The sequence below is a fragment of the Trematomus bernacchii genome, unplaced genomic scaffold (genome assembly GCF_902827165.1).
Source record: "Trematomus bernacchii unplaced genomic scaffold, fTreBer1.1, whole genome shotgun sequence".
NCBI lineage: Eukaryota > Metazoa > Chordata > Actinopteri > Perciformes > Nototheniidae > Trematomus > Trematomus bernacchii.
Window position 1 is genome coordinate 959,566 of NW_022987698.1, and position 21,086 is coordinate 980,651.

Sequence of the window (21,086 nt, forward strand, 5' to 3'; positions counted from 1 at the left end):
AAAACAGTTGAAGAAACTGGATTCTTTGGAGACATTGTGGTCTGCAAATTATCTTAATTATTCACACATTTATTGAAAATGGATGCCTCATAATTGTTTCTGTCTATCAACTAATCGATTTATCACCTCGAAAATAAGCTAGTGTTTTATTTTATTACAACAAAATATATATTTGAAAAAGGCATCTTGATCATACTTGATCAGTGGCTTTAAATTATTTAAGTTATTTGTCTTCTACAGAAAGATAGCCGCCAGTGATGGGAGACAGAGTCGGAGGGAGAGACAGCTACTCATACATGACAATATACAGCCTCCAAAAAAACCTAATTCTGCCTCTACTTCCTGTTCAAAGAGAATGTCATTAAAGCTAATGAAGACGGAGAGGAGATTCATTCTGTTGGGCATTCATCTCTCAGACTTGAAAGTGAAGTCTTCTCCTTGTTAAATTTGGCTTCAGTTTGACCTTAGCATTCTGCTTTTTCATGTTTGTATTCAACGTCATGCTCTTTTTTTAACTGCTTTGGACATTGTGAAACACATCAATGTCAGTTATTTTTGCGTTTATGCTGTCAATACATAGGGGGTATGGTTTTCCTGTATTGCTGTTATCTTCTCACCTGCAGAACCACCTGCTTAAGTCAGCCAAATACCCGAGCCATCCGCCCAGTCTCCTGCCATTTCCTTTCAAAACAGGAGGATGTGATGCGAGGACGTGAGTGCTGCGGTCGAGTCCCTGATGTGCTCGCCTTGCAGGGCAGTGGTGTGAGAGATGGCTTTATCACAATGGGCTTCCTGACAAAGTTTTTTGTTGTTGTTGCTAGGTAGGAAATTGTCTGTTTAACTCAAGTTTACCCACTGCAGAGAGACTAGACAGTGCAGCAATGACTTTAGTGTGATACTAACATGTTGGAGTTTTGTCTGTAGAAGAGGTCTCCATGCCAACCGCTGCACAATGGGTACAATATAACTAACTGTGCCTCCAAGGCCTGGGAGGGTATTTTAGGATGTGCTCATTTGATCTCATGTCACTGTTAATCCTTTATTACACCTTGGTGTGTCGCTTAGCTGCACCGTGTGGAGTTTTTTTCACACATGCCAGTATGTCTCTTTTTTTTTACTGCTTCACTGGGGCTATTAAGGTACATAGCAAGACAAGTAGCAGTTTACAAGAGTTGTTTTTCTGTTGAGTATGAGCTAATTCTTATTTTATACTCAGCAGTTTTATACAATTCCTTTTCAAGACGAAGCCTCTGGAAACCACCAGCTGTACTACCAGCCCTACTTTTCCCTTTCTATTCAACCTCTCCACTTTCTCATCCTCCTTTTTCCCCCTCAGCACAGGGGGAAGATGAAGCACTCGAGTTTGCTAGAATCTGTTTCCCAGCAGCGGCCCGAGCCTTAAGATGGATCGAGGGGATTTGCATGGGGTGGGGTGGAGAGAGTAAGATATCTGAGGGAGAACAGGAGAGGCAGAGAGAGATGTTACTGCTGAGGCTCTGCAAATGAGGGCTGAAGAGAGGGAGGAGAGAAAAGGGGGCATAGTAACACCTACCAGAAAACAACAGTCCTGTCCTGCTCCCAGAGCACAAACGCTGCTGTGTACTCACACTCAGAGTGAGGGGGGAGGAGGGACGATTGGCTTTTACCTTCCATAGTCACTGTGCTCACCCCTGTCTTCCCCTCTTCTTTGCTCTTCCCCTTCAACCCAGCCTGTCTGGAGCCGTAGAGGACTGTCAGCCTGCACAGACGAAGCACAAGATCAGAAACTGTGCCTACAGCCCAGCTGCCTGCGCTACTACATTACTCTCCCTCACACACACACACACACACACACACACACACACACACACACACACACACACACACACACACACACACACACACACACACACACACACACACACACACACACACACACACACACACACACACACACACACACACACCACACACACACACACACACACACACACACACACCAAAATGCTCTCACAGGCACACATTCAGAGAACTTTCTGTTGCGCACACACACTTACATGCTGACACGCAGGCAGGCACACCCCCTCCCATTATCTGTGCGGCGAGCAATTCTGCTCATATTGGTGTGAGCAGCGAGGGGCTGTATTTGGCTCCCCAGCAGCAGCAGCAGCAGCAGCAGGACGGGTCCAGAGGAAAGCAGTCATCACCAGAGATCACACACCAGCTTCTACAACTGAAGGCGAGCCCCACCCCCCTCTTCTCCCTCTTCTTTCTCCTCCCTCATCCTCTGCTCTTTTTCCGTCTTGATGTGACGCAGTGTTGCTGACCTTCCTTTATCCCCCTCCTCTCTCCTCAGCGTGTGCCAGTGGGACAGCCATGGAGGACACCCTCACCTGCAGCCATGCCACCTTCTCCCAGGTGTTTGGACGCCAGGGACAGCTCATGCACGCCAGTGAGTAGCCGCAATTACACCTCGTGCCTCCTGACAAATCATTAGACTGCTGCGTGTCCCGCATGTCAGCGGAACTGATCTCCACCCTCAGCATTTCTTCCTGATCCAATCTTATTGCCAGTTTAATTTAGCTGATACTGAGGTGCAACAAACGTCTTTTGAAGGTACAAAAGAAGATAAGAGGATCATAGCTTAAATCTCTCTGGTCTGTTGCTACTGCGACAAAACAGAGTTTATTTGGGGGTAAAACAGAAAAACTGGGTTATTCGTGGGAAGATGTGCATGCTTGTGTATAGGGAAAGAAGACATTATTATTTATTTCTATTGTGATTGTTGTTGATGTTTCTGTTGGCTTGGAAGTTGCTGAGAAAAAGGTTGGATACATGAACTTGTGCAGGCAACTATTTTATTTTAAGGGGGGAGCTACAAAGGCATGTCTTTTCAGATGTTCTTTAGGTTGAACTTGGGGCTGTGGCTAAGCTTGGCTAAGGGTCGCATTGTGATAAAGGGTGCACTTTTTAGGACTTGATGCAGAAAGATAAATCAGAAATGCTGTATTGTGTTGTATTTGTTGTCGTGTGCCACTACCGCGGAGTAGAGGGTGGGCCGTAACATTGTGTTTACAGTTTTAAAGGTTTGTTAGCAAAGAACACTGCATGTCATTTACCAATTTCATTGAATTCGAAAGTGGCAAATCCAGATTGTTTTACTGTCAGTTGTATAAACAGTATGACAGATGCTAGCTGAAATGTATTTATAATGCAGGTGCACGGTATTAGCGAGGTTGAGTCTGACAGGCAGAGACACTATCAGAGCTACTCTCAGAGCTCAGGCTGATAGCTGAATTATTGAAAACTGAATCTATCAAGATTGTCAGAGCCGCAGGAACATTGAACACAACCTTGGAGCGCTGCAAATGAAGCATACTTCGACTGATATCTTATTATGTAATGCACATGGTCAGAATACATATTTCCCTGGGTAGGAAAGCGGAGCAGTGATTGACTTGCTTCCAGAATGAAAGTGTCTGGTGCCTCCTCCCTCATCTGGCCTGGTATCGCTCCCGAGTCGTGCTGTGAGAACTTAGTCAATGCCTTTGATGCCTATGCTCGGCCATAAATGCAAAGGGAGTTCTCGCACAGTGTTATGATGGCTAATGAGGCGAGCCCAGGGCAGACATCAAAATATAACTGCCTTTAGAATTGCATCCCATACATTGGCTTTGCCACATCGGTTTTATTTCCCTGTGTTTCCCTTCATTACCACCTGCAGAGAGAAGTGTCTGAGTGCAGTTTCAAAGTGTGTGTCATCAAAAAGAACCCAGCCAAGACAGCGCTTTGTGTTGCTAAATATGGAAACACGTCAGTCATATCCTGAGCTGGAAAAATGCATTCAACTTTCACACGTGTTTCTTAATAATCAGTGGTGCAGGATTTCATCTTTTTTGGATTTATTATTCACATTTGATGCGTAGAGGTATTTAAGAGGATGAACAAGAGTATCCTGCGCAGTGGATTGTTGTTGTCTTTGCTGATGTTCCTTTCCTCCTATTTGCACCCTTTTTGATAAATAATGCAGTTAGTTTGAATGTTTATGTTGGCTTAATCCAGTGTTGATAAGGACACATTACTGTATAAGGGTTGCACGCCCCCTAATGGATATTGTGCTTTGCTAACTGAGTGCTTTTGGCGTGCTGCTGATCTGTATTTGATGTTGAGGGCCGCCCTGGCAGAATTAATGTGTAAATAATTTGTATTCAGACGCTGGAAAGTCAAACGTATTAGTCGTGATTTTCAAATATACTGGCCTTGTATTAATCTAAAAGCATGCCGTACAGGGCTTTATGTATGGTCAGTTTATCTAGAGGGCATCACAGTATACAAGAGAGGTAAAACAATAGGAGGGTGTGGCAGGGTTGAAGATGCTTATCAAATCCCATCATGGCTGACTAGCTGAGTCTGTCTAGCCTTTAAAATACAATTCTGAAATACCTCTGTACACAGGAGAATAAATAGATTATACTATACTTAAGATCAACTACACTTAGGTGCCACTTTATTAGGTAAACTTAGCTCAAACTAATGCAGAACAAAACAACACTGCTTAAATCCGCCCTACATAAACGTTATATTGTTTGGTTTTGTTCTGTATCATTTTGAAAGGGTGCAGTTTGTGTTGTACACAGACAGGTCTTTCTATCATTTTGTTCTGTGATAAATAATAGAAACACATGTATCATTATTTGCATTTAACAGCAACAGCAACTGCATCTTTGAAAACATCTTAGTATTCAGTTTTTTTACAGTAAGAAATGTGTTTGTTAATTTGTTTTTCGGACCCTCAGAACTTATCATGCATCCAACCGTATGTTGGGGTTTACAACTGGTATATTGTATTAACTATTCAGTGATGAAGTCAAACGTAAGTCTAAATAATATTAGATAAAAAAACTAGATTGAGTTTCCTCTTAAAACAAAATAACTTATTTCTAAAATATTCATACAGTGTCTGTTTTCACTCAGATCACTGTGTCTATTTCTTCTTTTATGAAAGGCCACATGAAAGTGTGATGTGATGTGTGTACAATATCTGCCTCATGCAGATTCTGTTTGATTGGGCCACATGGAACGGCTTGGCTGTCAGAACGCATTCACAAGCAAGAGGAACAAATCTAACAGATATGCAAATCACAGTTCCAGTTAGGCTGCTGTTGTGTTTTGATGCATTTATCTGAGATGTTATTCTAAGTGAGTGACATTGGTTTGCAAAAAAAAATGAGAATATGTTTTGATGAAAACAAAGAGCTTTTTGTAAACAAACACAGCAGCATCTTGAAACTATAGATGTGTTCTATGATTTGCAGCCATTTAGAGATAAAACATTATTTCCCTGTGGGTAGCCATATAAGTGCTAAGACTAATTCTTACATGGACACATATATTAAGCAAATCTAAAGCAAGAGAGTCCTTTGGTCCAAACAGCCTTTTTTGCCTTAGTGGATCTTTGCCTCTTCTATCATTTTTCCCCGGGCGAATGGCAAGTAAAGCTGCTGTTTCTGAGAACTCCATGCATTATTAACTACATCTTGACTTTCTTTTTGTTTCCTCTTCATCCCTGGTAGAATTCCCTCCTCTTTATCTTTGCTTTTAGTTTGACTAACATTTTGTCCTACTTCTTGCCCCTAAACCAACTGCAGCAAAGAAAATGTTTATACTGGCTAGAAGCTCCATGAAAAAAAAGCTTAATTTGCACTGCGTTTGCACAAATCTCTGCATGCTCAGACTGGGCTCCTTCTTGCCCAGATGACCATATCCTGTCTCAGTCACCTTTCTGCTCCACTGAACCAAAGTGATGTGAGGATCGGGTGCAGTGTGAGGTTGTCCGCAGTGAGGTCTACAGAGAAAGGCTTAAACTCTGAATATCTCCATTCTCCCTCTCGTGTCGAGCCATCTTAGTGTCTCTGCTCAGGGAGGTCAAGGTGTTGGCTTTCGGCCAATGTGCTTGTCACTATTAGACTCCCTGGCTGCCGGCTATCAAACCTAATAGTATTTGATTCGGAGGGAGTAAGGCTCTTTAAAGGGCTTCTTTAATTGAGTCATTTTTTCAGTGCAGGTGTCTACTGAATCTAATCTAATAAGAGCTAACATCATTTTGGCCAAATGTATTAAACTTCCACTCTTGGTAGAAGCCCAATAAAATACATAAAAAAAAGAAAAAGATATGCGACCGATGCTCAATTGGCCCAGTCAATGCCTCAATGGTTTATGTATGCTTACTTACATTATTGATCCCTGTCTCTGGGTATCTCCAGCAGCACTGAAAATCACTTCCTCTAATCTCCATATTGCATTAAAGAACCCCAGTAGAGCTGAGAGTGGCAGACCCCGTCGGTCGTCAGTCAGCTCCCCCTGACTCACTACGACAGTTTCGGGTCAGTTAAACTGATTCTGTAAGTCTACAAAAGCTGCTGTGAGTATCTGTTCAAGTTATATTCCATGTTGGTTAAATACATGTAGGAGCTGTTTGATGTGTAGCAGCGTGCTACATTTGATTGAGTTTTAATTATATGTATTTAGTTACAAACGCTCCTCTAGTTCTTAATGGCAGGGGATCATATGTATCTTCATTAGCACACTTTCCCTCGGGGTGATCAATAAACCGATGGGAGTAAGCTGACTGCATTAGTTTGGTGTTTTCTCTCAGACTCGACGTGCTTGTTCTTCGACAGACTTCTTGACTGACACAAGTCTCCTCACTGACAGTAGAAAGTGTATTGCGTTGAGCTTCATGAACTCCTGAGCTGTTACTCACAGCGTGACAAGAAGACAGGTACTTGGCTAGAGGAATATGATGCAACATGTGCTGCATGATGGAGCTCCTAACAGACTCTGACTGGGTTTTATGGCGTGGAAAATCCAACACATCGGGAAGGGAAGCAACCCTCAGGAACGGACTGCTACCACTTCCTTTCTTTCTTTCTGATGCATGTCTTATATACTTGCATTAATAATTATTTTCAACCGTCAGAAATAATAAGCACACATGAAGGGAGGGTGGTTTAAATTGTATAGTGTATTAATCATAGTGTTCCCTCCCCATTCATTTATATCTGTGAACCATGAAAGTGAACACTAGGTTCAGAAAACAAGGTGAAGATGGTCAACCTTTTATTATCAAAGGGGAATTTTAGAACAAAGTTACAAAAAGATAATTGGCGAGAAAGACAAGGCAAGGTCCAATAAATGTCTGTGCTGGAGCTTAAGCGCATTACTGTTTTGGTCAAATACTGCATACTGTAATAATGTATGTAACATTTCTGAACAGGGGGCACAACATAATACTTCACTGAGTGTTTCACAAAAGGCAATGTGTTGCTGCAGCAGTCCCCCAAACTCAAAGTGCTTTATTGTGTCTCCCGGATTTATTGAAGGCGAAGTGCTTTGCTATTTCTGAGGCATTTCATACATTGCTGCATTGTTTCAAAGGATTCTAGTAATTCCCGCACTTTGAACTGTTGCTCCTCCTCTTCCTCTTAATCTCCCGCTCTTTCTTTCTCTATCTCTCTCTGACACACACACTCATACAAAAGTGAGGTTATTGCACAATTTGAAGTGGATGCACATAAGCTGAACACTGTGCGCTCAGCGAACACATCTCCCGGATTTAATAGTCACTCATCTCCACCACTTTAAAGCGGCTAAATTTGTCACTGCTCGATCTGCTGGGTATAGTCCTGAGCGGCAGGAGATTTTTAAAGGCATAAACGACATCATCTTTTACAGTCTGGCTAATCCTGCTCATCTTGGCATCTCTATGCTTACAAGTGTGTATCCCTGGGGGTTTGTGTAATGTTGTGTGAATGAAGTAAGTGTGGTGTATGTTTAAGTACCAGTGTAAAAACACACTTTCTTTGTCAATCAGCTGCAGCACGGAAAGACAAAACACAGTTTGCCCTGATGAAAGATGTTCTTAATGAATTCAAAGAGCAGCTTCCAGTCTGCAGCCCACGTGCCCGCCGTGTTTCCTGCGTCATTGAACCCTCTGCCTGAGTGTCTGCTGACTCGGCAAATCTGCCTCACCGTGCCCAGTACTGCTGGCCTCTATTTGCCTCTCTGCCTGCCACAAACCCCTTAGTTACACAGCTCAGCCCTCTGCAGACACATGCTGAGCTGTTTCCCAATCACCAGTGTTAATCTGCTACAATACACCACTGAGTAGACAGAGAGAGGAGGGGAAGGGGGGGAAGGAGGAGAGGGAGGCTAGGACAAGATAACCGTCAACACACAAATTGAAGAGAACTAACAATTGTATGAAATACATTTTTCAAGTCTTATCTGCAAAACAGTTTTCTTATTGCAGCTAACATAGGTTACCTGAGCTGAAAAATGTAAGCTTTGTTATACTGCTCAGTGTGATTGTAAATAATATCCTCTATTCATCAGACATCCCACTTTCCATCCCTCACTGCACTACACACTGTGATGCAGAAAGCAATCCTGAGGAGAATCTGCTGTGCTCTGAGTCAGTATACATTTGCATTAGTAGTTAGTGTGGGCGCTCCTGTGGTGATGAAATATAGCCTATTCTCCCGGGTGCTTCTCCTTAACATGCAGGGCACGCCGTGCACGGATGGGAGTGACAGTGCACACTGTGTGCACGTCAATGTTACATTAAGAGAATGAGAGTTGGATTGACTGCCTGCGTATGACCAGAAAATACTAACAACAATGGAAGCATTTATTTTCACTTAGAATTCATTTCCATTAGCAATAGGAAAGAAGAAAAAGGTTCCTGAAAGGTTTTCTATTTGTTATAGCTGAAAAGGAGCATGACGCGTTTGCTATCTAAAAGTTCAATGTTGTTTTGACAGTGTCAAAGCTAATGAGCAAAGCAATGTTTGAACCTACGCTCTATAAATCTGATGCTTGCAAGTTGAGAAGCTTGACTGTACGTGCTACCAATTTATACCACAAAGGAAGGCATATACTTAATGCCAAGAGTCTCTTAAGATGTGTACAGAGTGTGCATGTCAGAGAGGAGCTGAATTGAATTCAAGTTGATGCATCACAAAGGCATCAAATCAAGCCGGGCTTGTGATAAACGGCTCTTCATAAGAAAAGGCTCATTGTGAAACACACTGAAGAGAGTCCATAATTCTGCAGGATTGAGTTTACAAGAACATTTTGAAATGTCTGTGTGTGTGTGTGTGTGTGTGTGTCTGTTTTTGTGTCTATGTGTTTTAAGGAACCAGGAAACCACCACAGATTGATCAGGCTCAATGCCTGCTTTGTATTCATGCCCCCCGGTAATACGCCTTAATGCGGGTATAAAGTCACTAGTTTGTCAGACAACAACTGCTGCTAGTTTTCTTGTGGGATTTGTTACTGACACCAGAGTCACCAGAGCCCACGCCTCACTGAGGTCCAATGTCAAACACTTAATGCTCCTATAAATGTCTCGGGTGAATCCTACATTTGTGTGCAGCACTGTGAGGAGGCCTCTTTAAGCTTGTTGAATACCTATTGCTTCCATATGACACTGATGCAAAGCATTCAAACTCACGAGTGGACCATTTTCAGTATAACCTCTTAATGTATTGCAGCACCTACCACCAGAATACCAGAATAGTTTTGATAGTATGCTAAGAAGCCAGTCTATACAGGCCACAAAAAGCAACATCTCTCCTGAAGACTATGGCATTACAAATGAAGGTAGAACAAATATATTAAATGAAAATCATCTTTTATAGTCATTAGGCATGGCAGTGAGGATCTTGATAAGTGAAGTTTTAGAAGCTACAAGATAACTAACTAGGCTTCATCTGCTCCTAATTTGCTTGTGCATATGTCAATTCTTTTTGGAAAGTAATACATGCTTATGCTCTTTACTATGATGTTTTGTTTATTTTCCTTTCCCACTCCCCACTTTATCATTTGCTGAAGTGCTTTTCCACTATGAGCCAGTTAGTTGATGGTTAAATCTGCTAACTGTTACATATTAAAGATATTCAAAATACCAGAAAACAGGGAAATAGTTTGTTTCCCCCGACCAACGGTCCAAAACCCAAAGGTATTCAGATACGAAAAATGAATGCATCCTAAAATAGCTGACCTTTATAGCACAACTTGCTCCATGGATTTAGTTAATGCAAGGATAAAATCCTTTCTCCTTCACGTCTCGTGGTATGTTGTCTACCCTTGTGTGCGAGTAGTACCAAGCATGTGGACAGAGCTGAGATCAGAGACCTAGATTAGAGTTAACATCAGAGAGACAGAGGCCCCCTTCCTATTTCACAACCACATCCTACATGCAATGATGTCAGGTGGTTTTTGCATCACAGCTCTGAGCTGTCCTCCGCTGACGTGAACCTGCAGAGACACGCTTGCCATCATTAAACAGAGCTCCACTCTCTCCTCTCTGGAAAAAAGCTCACAAAATATGGAGGCAACCGTTTTTTCCACACGGTAATGTCTCACTTGCTAATATGTTGAGTTGATGCGCCTTTGAACTCGCACAGTTTGTTTACCTGCACAGAAATGAATGAATGATAACGGTAATACCCGCAGCCTGAACTCAGTGTGGCTCATCTACTATCAGAAACTTGCTCCGAATATGAATTTTGAGCATCAAAGTGGTTGATAATAATAATGGATTCAGAGCTGTCACCCCATATTAGAGCAGATTTGAAGTTCAGCTGTTTAATCCCCATCTGTCTCATTTGAAGTCTGTGAGTTGTGTGTTACCTGCCGTTGTGCTCCGGTACAAAAGATACGCTGCGGCTCTGACCCACTTTCATCCTTCCTGAAAGACAGGTTCACACACTCGCTCACAAACAGTCCTAATTGGCTGCAGCCTTGTCACCAGTGTCGCTTGTTGCCCCGGCTCTCGAAAGGCACTTCAGCGAGCAGCCTCCGGATTTTGAAATGTCATGTTTGAGCTCACACAGGTCTGCTCTAACAAGCTGTGTTTACCTCGGCTCAGTGAGGAGAGGAGAGGACCCTTATTTCCCCTCCTTATCTCAGCTGATGCAGGGACATCTCTTCTCTGCTGTCTGTCAGTGGCATCTTCAAAGTTTCTCCTGAAGCTCGTTTCCATGCTTTGTGGTTGCTGATGGCAGCCACAGTATTAGTGATGCACCTTTGCCTTCCTGGGTCCAGTTGTATATTTCATATTCCAGCTAAATGTAGACACTGTGACATTGTGTTGGGTTTTTGCAGCAAAGCTAGAACAGAATCAAGCAATCTGCTGGTGATTCAGAGTGTGAGTTATTGTATGAGAGGAGAAGGCTTCAGTTTCTCTCCAACAATAGATTTGATTGAAAAGAATGCAAATGCTCACGTCTGTCTTTCCCTGCTGCTGTCACTAATGCTAAATATCTCCACCTACACTTATTACCCATTGAGACTTGTTTTTTACGCCTGTTCTTATCAAAGTCATTTTAGGGAAACAATGTAACAAACTGATGAAGGAGTAGATTATTGCACATAACCTGAGACAACCTTATTGTGGATTTTTCTTTCCTCATACATTGATACATTTGTTTAAGGATTACTATCATTCCTTCGCTCAAAGAACTGCTACTGTTCAATAATTGTATCAAGCTATTGTAAAATCCTATAATTGATAATAACATGAATTAACCTTTAACCCTGGCAATCCATCTTAATTATTCAAACAATCTCCTGACTCCTGGCCTTTTTGTAAAAGCTGACAGTTAGTTGCTCTTTTTGTTTCAATTACACCAACCATTACACCTGATGCAGAGATACAGAGTAACTCCTTATATCTGTGAATGGATTACCTGCGTGAGTGGAATAATTTCCGTGAGAGCCACAATCCTCTCGGAGTGGTTTCATTAGGTGTTGAAGAGGAGGCCTGAGGCAGATTATCAAAGGGCCATCGGAGGCTTTTATGTTTAGCTTCATCGACCCTCCTGAGATTTGTTTTTCTAAAGTCTTTGAGTCAAAGGAAGAAAGGGAAACCTAGATCGCTCTGTACTGATCTCTTGTACTTCTCACTAGGTGGCACACTGATCAAAGTTATAAGAAGGTTATGTAAACCCTCTTTTTTCTCTGGACTGTTAAAAACCAACATTTTAATTGCGTATAACAAACCGGTTTTGGGGAGATCAGAATGTACTCTTTTTTATTTGGTCAATTTATTGAACATGTCAGAAACAAAACGTACAACAATAATAATAATAATAATAATAATAATAATAATAATAATAATGTATATATTTATTTTACTTATAATAATAATTTTAACAAAGTACAAAAAAAAAAAAAAAAAAAAAAAAAATCTCAAATAGTCTCTGTCATGTTCAACAGGGGCAAGAAGAAGCTTAAAAAAACGTTTCTGGTCCTACCCCCTCTAGCGTACATTTTTCTTGTAGGTCATCGTCATCAGCGTCAACCTGACTCGGTGAAGGCAGTGGTAGATGTTACAAAAGGGTATTTAGCCATCTTTGTCACCCCTTCACTGGCAGCTGTGTGAGCCCCAGTCTGTGAGACATCTGAGAGAGGTACATGTTCGTTTCATGCGGTTGCAGCATGAATCAAAGCTACCAGGTGGTGGCAATGTTGCTGTGGGCAAAATGAAATCCCTCCTGCAGTTTCTGTCTCCACACTGGAGCTCCATGCTCTGATGCAGAGCGGGTTGACAGAGTGAGATGCAGCTCTCTACATCCCAATGTTTCTTAAAGGGATTTACTTCAGATAACTGTTTCTTGAACAGGTGAAAGAGAAATGTATATCACAGATTGTGCAAATATACCTTGAAGGATATTGTGGCAGGCTGTTGAAAACTTGAGAGAAGTGTTTGATCTGTTAGTCAGAAGCTGAAATCTACATAAATGCAAACCTTTGTATAATCTAAAGCTACGGAGAAGCTTTTTTAAGGCTAAATACAAATAACCCTCACTTTGTCGTCTCAGTTTTGGCTTAGAGACTTTGAAGTTTGAACAAAAAGCCTTCATTACAAACTGCAGTTAAAAGGATTAAAAAAGGTAGCAGATGGCAGGGCAGTGAGGTCCAGTGAATGATGCTATTTAGTTGCATTATAGGAAATGTAGTCAGTGTCCGGCCTAATGACTGCTCATTGTGGCTCAATGGGAACATAAACTCTGCAGTGAGGTTTAAAGATCCTCTATGAGATATTCAGAATAACATATGGGTGTCATTTAAAGGTGGGGTAGGTAAGTTTGAGAAACCGGCTCGAGATACACTTTTTGTTATATTCCATGGAATGCTCTTAACATCCCGATAGCAATGAATATATATAGCAACAAATCCATAAAAAAGTGTCATCTGTGGAAGCCGTAATACTGTAAAAAGCACGACCAATCATCTTAGCCGGCCCGGCTAAAATAACTGGATGGCCTACCTGCCTGTCAGCCTTCCATCTGTGCACAAACTTATCTCGTGCCCTCATTGGTCATGTGCGCGTTTGTGTGTGTTGGAGGAGGGGCTCTGTAAGGAAGTGGCAGATTTTTTCCCTCTGTGTATTTTCAAATTCTACGCACTCGAGCTGGTTTCTCCAAAATTACCTACCCCACCTTTAATGTGTCAAAATACTTTTCGCCACCTAACATTCACGAGAGGAGATTTTTATCATATCATCTTCATCATCTTGCTCTTCATCTGTTTGTGTTTATTGTCAACAAGCTACTGTCTGTAATATTAGCAAGCTACAGATTATCCTATGGTGGTTTAAAATGACTTTGTACTTCAATAATCAAACGTTTTCCCTTGTTTTGTTTTAATTATTATTAGTATGATTTAGCATTTTTAATCTTGAAAATACATTTCTGTGTGTTAATTTGTTGACAGACGAGACAGGAAGGTTAGTTTGAAATAGATTTGGCTGACAAAATCAGTTTTGGGATGTATGAACAAAGTAAGGAAGGTTTCACCGCTCTCTTTTTATTTTGAATTTAGATTTTCCGTCTCTTGCTGAAGCTGCAGTGCAGAGGATCTGCGGGGAGAGCAGAAACTTTCCTGCCCTGCAGTCCGCTGTCAACATCCTTACTTTCTTACCTTTAACATCTTTCACTTGTTCATAAACTGAATAGTAGAAATGAAAAATAAATAACCTGTTTGGCAAAGTAGGTAATTATTTTAAGCAGCTGTCTCATTAGCATAAAAAGTCAATTCACTCTTCCATAGAAACCAGGTTCAATTACTTCATAGTTGAAAAGATGTCTCTATTGAAATAGAAATGGCTGTTGAAACTTACAGTAAACATATATTTACGTGTTTACACTGGTTATTGAAAAACTACAATAAAAATGTTTTTCAAGCATTATTTTATTTGCAGATAAGATAAGGTACTCCTGTTGTACTGGCTATTACAACATCTGGATGTGTGTCATATTCACAGAAACACGGCTTATATCTCTTTACAACACATAGTATACATGAATAGAGGTCACGTCTGATAAGGAATCATGTATGTAAGATGTGTACAAACATTGTTGGTCCCCTTGGGATGAATCCTAATGACTGTAGAGATCTTTTAAGTGTTCTTCTTGTGCCAGTATGGGATATCATTTATGGTTTAATTGGCAATATCACAACAGCTATTGGATAGATTAGGATGAAATTAGGTATGGACATTGATGTGCTGCATTCCAAATCTCAGACATCTTTTCATAATGCAGCTGCCCTTAGAAAGAATGTAAATCTACTGTCGCATGCAGTGTGCAATCAATTGAGACATACTACTTTGTCATAACATTGCACCTTGAACTTTGACCCTCTTGCTCTGCTCATAAATCTGCTGTGCAGGAGGTTGTGGGTCAGAATAGTCGCAAAAGGTTGCAGTAGGACATCCTGATATTTTTGGCATACTGCATTTGACTATATATGTATTTACTATTTATTGGGACACACTTGATAATTTATCTGGAACACTAAACACTCTGGTAGTATGGGCTTTTGAACGCACCAATCTTAAACATTACAGCTGCAAGACATGTGCTTATTATCACTGATATTAGCATGTTACCTAACATTATGTGCACATTTCTTCCCTACAGCCTCAAAACAGCTTTTAGCTTATTGACTTAGCAGCTGTACTATTGGCAACACAAATGCAACCAAAAGCCTATTGTACTTACATCTGTATTCCGCTTGCTTACATGCACTAAAACCGGCTTCAAAATATTCACAATAGGCGTGTGAGGTATTACTCCCAGGAACTGCCTGGATTGAGTTGGGGTTGGAAGTGTCTGGATGAAGAACTTATCCGACCAGATACAGTTGAGTATCTCAACAAGCCGAAACATGCCTATTGCGTTGTGTTGACTGTGGAAATGAGAAATACATGGTTCCTCGAGAGATCCTCTCACTCGCAGGGGACCGAGGAGAGACGACTGGCAGTCTGCCTCAGATCCTGCCTGTCTGATTGTTTTGGGCAGATTCTGTGATTTCTCCAATTCTCAGTCTGGGGGAACACGACGACACAAACAAACCCAGAGCCGTGTCGTTTGTTTTTTCACGGGGGGTCAATCTCTTTAAAGCCACTGTCACAATGATGCACTCCCATGTTCACATATTCCCAGATTTGCCAATAAAGGTGGACAAAGCTCTTCGCACACAAGCGCTTCCATCTGCTTTGCGTCGGAAATTAGTCGACACCAGCCAGAGGGATAAGATTAAATGCATTTTGAGGAAGTGTGGAAGCGTGACATTGGAGTGAAATGTGTAGTATGCCGGACATAAAGATAGAAAAAGGTTTGTGGAACATGCTGTAACACACTTGTAATGCACAGGATAGAGTGGTATTCCTTTGGGGAAAAGTGTCCAATTTCTCTGGGGAATTGCATCGTGTAAAGCATCAGCGGGTGTTGGGCCCTGCTGCAGATAGTGCGGAACAATGAGGCAAACAGCAAAATTACAGGCCTATGTTGATGCTGTCAGACACGCAGAGAGATTCACTTATTTTTATGCAAAGCAAACTTCGCTAAGCTATAATTGATCCGTCCAAATCTCAGCATTTGAACAAACGTTGCGGTTTACAGCGGCATGTTTTCAAAAGCCTCAAAAGGAACGTTCCCTGTGGAGTTACTGCGCTGGTTTAGGTTCACTGCAGACTTTTGTCCCTTAACAAGATTGTGTTGTGTATTTATCTGCCATCATTGTAATTGAAATGTAGCCTCACTCTCTTTCTCTTGGGATTGCCTCAGATTCTCACAGATTTCCTCACCCTTTTATCTCACTCTGGGTCTTTCGGGCCCAAAGTGTGAAGTTCTTGGAGCTTCCTGAAATTGCTTTGGCAGAAGATTTCTGGCTGCTGTGACTCTTCGGCTGTAACAGTCGGTCCCCAAAGCGTGGCAGAAGCAAAAGAGTCTTTTTAATATTTTCTCTCATCACACTTCCTGGTGGGACAGCTGACTGAGCTCATTTGAATATATTTTACTCTATTCCACTGCATCTGAATATAAACATAAGCCCTCCCTTGTTCATATTTTGAACGATTTCGCAAATTAAAAACAATCATATACAGAAACTGGAACTGATATTTTTCCCCAAGGAGGGATTGCATTTAGAGTGAGCTGATTTTTCTTTTTTTATATGCACATTATATTCTCCTTTCACAAGTACTGTGGAGTCTGACAAAACCCCAACATGCCTCATTAGAGTTCATTGTTGATGTTGTTTTGCTCCTGTGGGTGAATATTGTAATGAGCTGTCCACATCTCACAGTCACCAGCAGCACCTGTGTGTGGGAGGCCGCTTCACAAAAACACAATATCCCTCTGATTTAAAGTATTGTACATTTTACATAAAAGATAAAGAAGAAATCTGATGATGAAGTATTTTTATACATCAGAAAAGGTTTAAGAAAGAATTAAAATCATGAAACATTGTGGGAAATCCATGAAAGACTCAGTGATAGAGACATTTTAGACAATCATACAACATACAGTATAACATTGCTTCATTTATATATCCTGTAGAGAATGAATGCATGGATGATTGCCATCAATCAACCAAAATGAACCTGGACTCCAGAGTGTTAAAGGGAATAGTTATCTCTCAGTTCACATAAGGTCAGCTTCGACCGGCCATTTTGAATACTATACACTGTGTATGTGACCAGCGATGTGAAAACATACATGTTTCCTCACTTACATATTCTCAGCAGAGAATCATCTCAACGCTGACGCCTCATCTGGTTTGCTCTACCAGAAGCATATTAATAAACGTGAAAATGGTAGTGTTAAATATGTGCAGATGTATTTTCATGGCTGAAACGCTGTCTAACCCTTATCAGTCATGTCAGCAGCCTGGAGATTGAGTATTGGTTGTAATGTCACGAGTTAGAAGCAATCTGTTTTTGTAAAGGGTTCAACAAACTAAGCATCAAGTGGTGCTTTTTCTTTGGAGATGAAGCTGTTGAATTTTGATTGTGGTGTACTGTATGTTGACACATTCAGGGCAGTCAAAGTATCTTTTTTATCATAGAAACCCACTCACGATGTCCATGATGTATCACAGTGTGTGACAGAATGCATTCAGTACAAATTGAAAGTGGAGATGAGAGGAGGTGTGTCTGTTCTCACAGTTTGACAGCATGTCATTTCCAGCAGCTGCAACGTGCCATTATCTGTGTTTGGCCGTCTTTGGGAGCAGAGAGGTACACCTTGTAAATGTTGAATGCGAAATTACAATCCAATCGGCGTCCTTCCGTTGTAAACATTTTATTTCCCCCCCATCGACACACCCTGCCTTGATTTGATGTATGCCGCGCTGCCTGCGGCGGGGCCCAGTCTGCTCGTAAACATGCCTCTTTCTGCATGCTGCTGCAGTTCAAGAGAGGCACTGAAAGGTGTTGCCATAAATCTTTGATCATTCTGCTGAAAAGCCGACCTTGAATGATGTCAGTGAGTCACATCGCCTCGGTCTCTCCGTCACTCTCGCCTCAAATTGACCTCTTAGCCTCTTAGTGTCTGTTTGTGAGAGAGCAACAGAGTGATGCTTGACTTGAAGCAAGTGTCCTCTTCCAAACACGCTCTCCCTGTGGTGACTTATGTTGGTCTACTAAAACAACAATAATACTGAGAACACAAACCTGCCAAATATTTGCTGATTTTTGTTTCACAATAAAGAGGATTTGATGCTTTCATTTCCTGATTTATACCATCAACAACTGAAGACATATATATAATCTACCTGCAAGTAACTACTTCTCGTCACACCTATCTTTAAGCAAGCTACTTCTGCAGTAGTGATCATGCTCTCAGGGAGTTAACAACATGGAGGTTTTATTCAATCAATCAATCACTAATCAATTGTGGATCTAAAATAATTATTATAAACGTATCTGTTGGGCTGTATGTGTTGAGTTATTATAACTGTATCAGACAGTTGCTTGTTTTCAATTGAAAAGAAAATCCAATAAATAATTGTGCATCTAAATAACTGACAGCTGCAGCATTAGCAGTGACTCTCTTATGTATGTTCGTTACTCTATTTGTTAATACGTCTCTTACAAAATGTCCCCCACGATGGCTTGTTTTAATTTGTTGTACTTGATCACCAACAGGCTGTGACCAAAGAGACTTCTGAGCTCCTCATTGTGTCGCTGTAGCCTCTGAACAAACCCAACACAATAGACCTTAGCACTGGGACTCTCTCCATACCAAAATGGATTATACAGTATAATGAATTAGTCCGAGTTACTGTGTCTTGGTAATGGATTGAGGCTAATGATGCCCAATGTCCAAAAGAGGGATTATTCTAAAGAGGAGAACAATGAAGGCTGCTCCACTGAGGCCGCTGATGAAGGAAGTCCCGCTAGAGAGAGATGAAGCAAACTTTGGAGCTCCTCGGTCCACATGGCATTAGAGGAACAAATAGATCGACTGTCATTAATACTGTGTTCCTGTGTCTTAGCATTTGTGGTTTTACAACTGTCCTTCTCCTCCATTGCAGCGGTGCAGTCTCTCAACAGCCTGAACGACCAGATTGCTCAGTTCATGGTGACCAGACCCTGCAGCCTGGCTCATGAGGACGAGTCCTTCATGCCGGGAGAGAGGGACACCTTGAGGAAGTCCATGACTCTGATGAGACACCTGCTAATGGACGCTCAGGTACAGCCTCTGCCCTCTAATTTGAGATATACCGACACGGTTGAATACACAGCATGTTGATCCCTGAATTACAATGAAACGTTTGCGATAAGCACAATCACTTCAACACTGGGAATCAAATACTTATTATGCACAGCTAAATGCAAATCAATTTTTATCTTTTATATATATAATGCACATTTCTGGATTTTCTTTTTGATATTCTTACTCTCACTGTTCAAATAAACCTACCATTAAAATTAACTTTTTTCACCGAGGGCCACATACAGAAAAATATACGAAGGGCTGGGCCACTCACTAGAGCAGGGGTCGGCAACCCCTGGCACGCGTGCCACCAATGGCACGCGGCACCGTAACCAGTGGCACACTAGGAATAAGTGGAATAAGTGTACAAAATATTTATTTTATTTTCGGATCCTGAACGAGACCGCCGCCAGAGCGCGTCTCCCCGTTACCTGCAGAAGGAAGCCATGCACGCAACGCAGCCCCACTCTCTTTAAAAAGGCCGATCGCGAGACGTAACATACATGACACTTTTCTCTGTGTGTGGCAAAACAAGCTCGCCAAAATCGCTTCACCAGTCTGGCAGTATTTTAAGGTGTCCGAAAAAGACAATAAAATAGCGGTATGCAACGTGTGTGAAGCAGAAATCCTGCAGCTCCACCCGCTGTGACGGACCGGTGAGCGGAGCAGAACACACAAGAGTTAGACCTAACACACTTAGCTAGTTTATCTACCTTTGGAACTAGTTATAAATATATTTATTCTTCACTGTCACTCATTACTGGATCAGTGAGCTGCATGAGATACTGACAGGCTGTCAGGAGAGAGAGAGAGGGGGAGAGAGGAAAAGAGAGCGCTTCCGCTCATTTCTCCCGTGTTATTATCCAAAGTTAATGTAAACTTGAATAATATAGGCTACTTCATTTGAATGTAACAATTATGTTGGTTGTTGTTTGTGGAAGCGCCAGTGAATGAGCCCCATTAACTGAGTTTTAAACATCACTTTTCACGAGTGTTTTCGTCGAGCTCTTCAACACCCCCCCCCCCCTGTCGGCACGCTGATAAAAACATTTTTTTAGAATGGCACTTCATATCAAAAAGGTTGCCGACCCCTGCACTAGAGGTATATTACCTCATGAGTTCAGTTATAAGTTAGCAAAATCAAATGTAGGTAAATGATGCTTGTGAGTGTTGGCAGCTCATCCCTTAAAACAGAAGCCTCAGATTGATTATAATAAGGAGAAATAGGAAGGGTGTATTTCAAGCTTGTTATGTAAATAAGTCATTGGACTTTTTTCTTATTAACTAAGATATGTTAGAAAATGTTTCCAACTTGAATTGACTGAATTGATTTGAAAAGTGGTCTTATTAACAAATGAATACTACTGTGTAATATATGTTTACATTTATATTTAAGAAGTACAATATAACACAAGCACAAGTTTCATTTGTGGGCCATATTCCATTATACTTTTTTTATTATAATTTGCTGAGGGCTGATTCAAAATGGTCCGTGGGCCACATTTGGCCCCCGGGCCGTAGTTTGGACACCCCTGTTATAGACTGTTCATTTGGGCAAACTTACGAAATCTGCAAGGGATCAAATACATATTTCCTCCACTGTATGTTGGTACTTTTGGTCTGTTAAAACAACAATAATACTGAGAACACAAACCTGCCAAACATTTGCTGATTTCTATGGTTTTACGTCTTTGGGAAAACGTTGGCATCCTCATCAGTAATTTTATGAACAAGTGAAAGCAGCGTTTTTCCTCAGTCAATCCTCAAACTCAATGTGAGATTTGTTTCTGTCAAATAACCTGAATGTAGGTGATTGATGCACTCTTTGTCTTAAGGGTAAAAAGCATGTGTCTTTTAGTTATCTTTAAAAATATATATTCAAATCTATTCGTCTCTCTGCTCTGCTTCAGATGAGATGATAACTCATGTTTATAGTGTTGCTCTCATTTGTCCTTTTATTTATATCCCTTCTACATCTTGATGAATGTCAGATGATTCTTGACACAGTGATGCATTTAGGTCATCTATTAGCAA

At 41.3% G+C, this 21,086-nt stretch overlaps 1 protein-coding gene across 1 annotated transcript in view; it reads left to right on the plus strand.

The window, feature by feature from the left end:
* Positions 1–2,355: 2,355 nt before the first annotated feature.
* kaznb (kazrin, periplakin interacting protein b) overlaps positions 2,356–21,086 on the plus strand; it is a 96,326-nt gene continuing 77,595 nt past the window's right edge. The window contains exons 1-2 of the mRNA XM_034139128.1: positions 2,356–2,431; positions 18,871–19,028. Of these exons, the coding sequence (XP_033995019.1) occupies positions 2,356–2,431; positions 18,871–19,028 (234 nt within the window). The remainder of the gene's footprint in view (positions 2,432–18,870; positions 19,029–21,086) is intronic.